Genomic DNA, 1,153 nt, shown 5'->3' with positions numbered 1-1,153 from the left:
ACCCGCCCCCCCCCTGCTGCTGCTGCTGCTGCTGCTGCTGCTGCTGCTGTCTCTGGCTGTACCGTAGCATAGGTCTCTGACCTTCAGCAGCTGAGAGCGCAGCAGGTCGTTCCTTATGAGCCAAGGCGATCCCCAACTCGATCCCAGGATTGCTGCTGCAGTACCCTCTTCGCATGCAGCAGCAGCTTGGGGGCCCCCCTGAGGCAGGGGGGCCCCCAATGCCCACTGTAAACTAAACAGAGGGTCGTTCGGTGCTCCGGATGCTGATGCTTCTGCTGCTGCTGCTGTTGCTGTTCCTGCTGCTGCTGCTGCTGCTGCTGCTGCTGCTGCTGCAGGGGACTCAAAAGGAGACAGCTCGATCGACTTATTCTGCAGACGACGAGGGACACTCAATCCAAAGGAGACACCAGCACCAGACTCTCCTGCTGCTGCTGCTGCTGCTGCTGCTGCTGCTGCTGCTTCTGCTGCTTCTCCTGCTGCTGATGCTGCTGCTGGTGCTGCTGGTGCTGGTGGCACTGCTGCAGCGGTTGCTGCTGCTGCAGGTTTTCGTTGCGGTTGCTGCTGCTGCTGCTCCTCCTCCTGCTGCTGTTGCTGCTGCTGCTGTTGCTGCTGCTGCTGCTGCTGGTGCTGCAGCAGCTGGGGTTTACGCTGCGCTCTGATGGGGGCGTCGGGGGAGACAAACAAAATGCGTCTGTCTCTGGTGTCTCCTTTTGCTGCAGCTAGCTGCTGCAGGAACTGCTGCAGATGCAACAAATCCTCTTTCACTATTCTCCTCCTCTTGCTGCTGCTGCTGCTGCTGCTGCTGCTGCTGCTGCTGTTTGCTGCTGCTGCTTCGGGGTAGTCTAGGGTTAGAAGGTCCACCCCACAGAGCTCAGGGGATTCATACAAAAGAGAAGATGTTGCTGCTGTCTCCGTTGCTGCTGAGGTGTCTCCTTTTGTCTCCTTTGCTGTCTCCGTCAGCTTCAGCTTCTGCACCCGGCGAGAGGGAGCAGCAGCAGCAGCAGCAGCAGCAGCAGCAGCAGCAGCAGAAGCAGCAGCAGCAGCAGGCTGTGCTGCTGATATTTTTCGGGTGTATATGGACCTCACTTCTTTTATTACGGCCCCCGTTACCTTTGCTGCTTCCTCTAGCATCTGCAGCCTTCTGGCTCGAATC

At 58.6% G+C, this 1,153-nt stretch overlaps 1 protein-coding gene across 1 annotated transcript in view; it reads right to left on the bottom strand.

Moving 5' to 3' along the window:
• The window catches only part of EMH_0036170 (subtilase family serine protease, putative), a gene marked incomplete at both ends in the record, with an annotated part of 3,310 nt that overhangs the window by 256 nt on the left and 1,901 nt on the right, over positions 1-1,153 (bottom strand). The window contains one exon of the mRNA XM_013495061.1: positions 82-1,153. Coding sequence (XP_013350515.1) covers positions 82-1,153 — 1,072 coding nt within the window. The remainder of the gene's footprint in view (positions 1-81) is intronic.

Source organism: Eimeria mitis, genomic scaffold, assembly GCF_000499745.2.
Source record: "Eimeria mitis Houghton genomic scaffold, Emh_scaff1400, whole genome shotgun sequence".
Classification (NCBI taxonomy): Eukaryota; Apicomplexa; class Conoidasida; order Eucoccidiorida; family Eimeriidae; genus Eimeria; species Eimeria mitis.
The sequence above is the reverse complement of the archived record's forward strand: the minus strand, read 5'-3'. Positions and strand labels throughout refer to the sequence as shown.